Source organism: Athene cunicularia, unplaced genomic scaffold, assembly GCF_003259725.1.
Source record: "Athene cunicularia isolate RWA unplaced genomic scaffold, athCun1 SCF_53, whole genome shotgun sequence".
NCBI classification, from domain to species: domain Eukaryota; kingdom Metazoa; phylum Chordata; class Aves; order Strigiformes; family Strigidae; genus Athene; species Athene cunicularia.
Genome location: NW_020799483.1, coordinates 46,889 through 49,575, shown reverse-complemented (window position 1 = coordinate 49,575; position 2,687 = coordinate 46,889). Strand labels below are relative to the sequence as shown.

Below are 2,687 nucleotides of genomic sequence, written 5' to 3'. Positions count from 1 at the left end.
ACTTGTACGGTCTCTCTCCCTTCTGGGCCCTGCACTGGGAGATGAGGCTGGAGAAGTCCTTGCAGGTCTCCCCGCCGTCTGGGCACGTGTGGGGTCGTTCTCCCGGGGGATTTCTTTGGTGACGTCTCATGCTGTTACTCCCGTGGAAGATCTTCCCACCCTGGGGGCATTTAGAGGTCCCCCGCGTGGCGCGGGCCACCGGCTTGCTGGTGGCTGGGTGGGTGTTCTTCCCGCCATCCCCTTGTCCCGGCGCTGTCTGCTCCTCCTTGCTCTCCAACTCCTCCTCCAGCACCGGGGGTGCTTGTCCTGGCTCCAGCTGGGTGCTCGGTGCCTGCAGGAGAAATCCATTGCACTCAGCCATCGCCACCCACCGCTCCCCCAGGGCTGGGACATCCCACGCTAAACCCCCCCAAGGACTCACCATGGTGAAGGGCTGCCTGATGGCTCCTGAGGTCACTTAAGTGCTGGAAGGTCATCTCACACAGTGAGCAGCTGTACGGACTCTCTCCGGTGTGGATGCAGTTATGGGTGATGATGTTCAACTCAGAGAAGTTTTTCCCACACATGGTGCAGATAAAGGGCTTCTCCTTGGTGTGTGTCCTCTGGTGACACAGATGTTTCCAGCTATCCCTGAAGCTCTTCCCACAATCCTGGCACTTGTAGGACCTCTCTCCCGTGTGTTTCCGTTGGTGACGTTTCAGGTCCCTCCCCAAGGGATAGACCTTCCCACAGTACTCACACATGTACTTCTTGGCTATAAAGCTACTCGGTGTTTGACATGCGACTTCTTGAGTATCTGCAGCACACGTCCCTGTGAAAGAGCATTTTGGTGTTCTCTTGGTAACTCATGCTTTCCCCATCCTCTTTTTCTTCCTCCTACTCTATCCCTCCACCATCCCTCCTCCTTCTTCACCCAGGACCAGCACCCACCCCTCATTCCCAATTTCACATGCCCAAAGCTCTCCCCACCCCCCAGGAGTGCCGGGGATGGAGCTGGGGCAGGTCGGGATGGGGCAGGGTTGGGCTCTTGCCTGCTCCCACCCTCTGCGGGTGAACCCGGGAGGGGGAAAGGTGAGAAAACCCATGAGTGGAGGGAAAAGTAATTTACCAGGAGGAGTCAGGAGGAGCCATCACTCACCCCGCCCATGGGGACATGGATGCCCAGCCAGGTCCGGACCAAATTCTGGCCCAACCAGCCCCCAAACCCCCTCCTCTCCATTTCAGAACTGAGCACAACTTGATGTGGGGTTAAGCCCCCCCGGAGGTCTCACCAGAATGGACGGACCTCTGATGACTCCAGAGTTCAGAATTCTGCATGAACGTCATCTCGCAGTGCGAGCAGGGGAAGGTTGTCTCTCCTCTGTGAGTTCGTTTGTGTCTATTACGGTTTGATCTATCGGAGAAGCATTTCCCACACGTGGTGCAGAGAAAGGGCTTCGCCTTGGTGTGTATCCTCCGGTGACAACGGAGACTCCCACTTTCCCTGAAGCTCTTCCCACAATCCTGGCACTTGAAGGGCCTCTCTCCCGTGTGGGTCCGTTTGTGACGTATCAGGTTGGTTCCCCAGAAAAAGACCTTCCCACAGTACTCACACTTGTACTTTTTGTATCTGGAGCTACTCGGTGGTTGGGATGCGCCTTCTTGAGTATCTTCAGCACACGTCCCTGTGAAAGAGCATTTTTGTTGTTCCCTTTGTACCCCATACTTCCCCATCCTCTTCTTCCTCCTCCTCCTCTATGCCTCCCCCATCCCTCCTCCTCCTTCACCCTGGAGCAGCACCCACCCCTCATTCCAAATTTCAAATGCCCAAAACACTTCCCACCCCCCAGGAGGGCCGGGGATGGAGCTGGGGCAGGTCGGGATGGGGCAGGGTTGGGGGAAAAAAAAAAAAAAAGTGAGAAACCCCCTGCTTGGATGTAAGATGCCCTCCAGACCTGCCCATGGGGGGGTGGATGCCCTGGCAGTTCCTGACAAAATCCCAACCCCAAACCCCCTACTTTCCATTTTATTGCTGAGCATAACATATTATGGGATTAAGCCGCCATGAGGACTCACCATTGGGAAGGACTTCTTGATGCTTCCCAGGTTGATAATTCTGCTGGAAGCTCTTCCCACAGTGGGAGTCGTCGCACGGTGTCTCTCGTGTGTGGGTAAATTGGTGTTTGAGGAGGTTTGAGCAGCAGGAGAAGCGTTTCCCACTCGTGGTGCAGAGATACGACTTCTCCTCCTTGTGTCTGCTCTGGTGACACCGGAGTTTCCATCTGTGCGTGAAGCTCTTCCCACACTCCTGGCACTGGAAGGGCTTCTCTCCAGAGTGGGTCCATTGGTGACGTGTCCGGTTGCTGCTGGTAGAGAAGAACTTCCCACAGTGCTCACACCTGTACAGCTTCTCTGCGGAGCTACTCTGTGTTTCAGTTTCATCTTCTTGAGGGTCTTCAGCGTACGTCCCTTTGAAAGAGCATTTTCGGGGTTCCCCCGTTCCGCGGCTCCCTTGCGTATCACGGGGCTGCTGTTGGCCATCGTGCTCCACGGCCACCGTGGGGCTCTGGGGCTCCTCTTGGGGCCCTTGCAGCATCCCCCTCTGCTCTTCCCTGGGCTGGCACTGCTCCTCCTTCTGCTCCTCTGTCCCAGCGCCTGTGGGGGGCCAAAGGGGCTCAGCTGGGGGCTCTTAAGGCACATGAAGAGCA

At 56.5% G+C, this 2,687-nt stretch overlaps 1 protein-coding gene across 2 annotated transcripts in view; it reads right to left on the bottom strand.

Annotated features, from left to right (window-relative positions):
- Positions 1 to 26: 26 nt before the first annotated feature.
- LOC113490869 (zinc finger and SCAN domain-containing protein 2-like) overlaps positions 27 to 2,687 on the bottom strand; it is a 5,227-nt gene continuing 2,566 nt past the window's right edge. Inside the window, exons 2-4 of one of the 2 annotated variants that reach the window (XM_026867475.1) lie at positions 2,056 to 2,634; positions 1,272 to 1,664; positions 27 to 331 (exon numbers count right to left, since the gene is read on the bottom strand). In XM_026867475.1, the coding sequence (XP_026723276.1) occupies positions 171 to 331; positions 1,272 to 1,664; positions 2,056 to 2,634 (1,133 nt within the window). In that variant the 3' untranslated portion in view covers positions 27 to 170. The remainder of the gene's footprint in view (positions 332 to 1,271; positions 1,665 to 2,055; positions 2,635 to 2,687) is intronic. The other variant, XM_026867476.1, reaches the window with a different exon arrangement.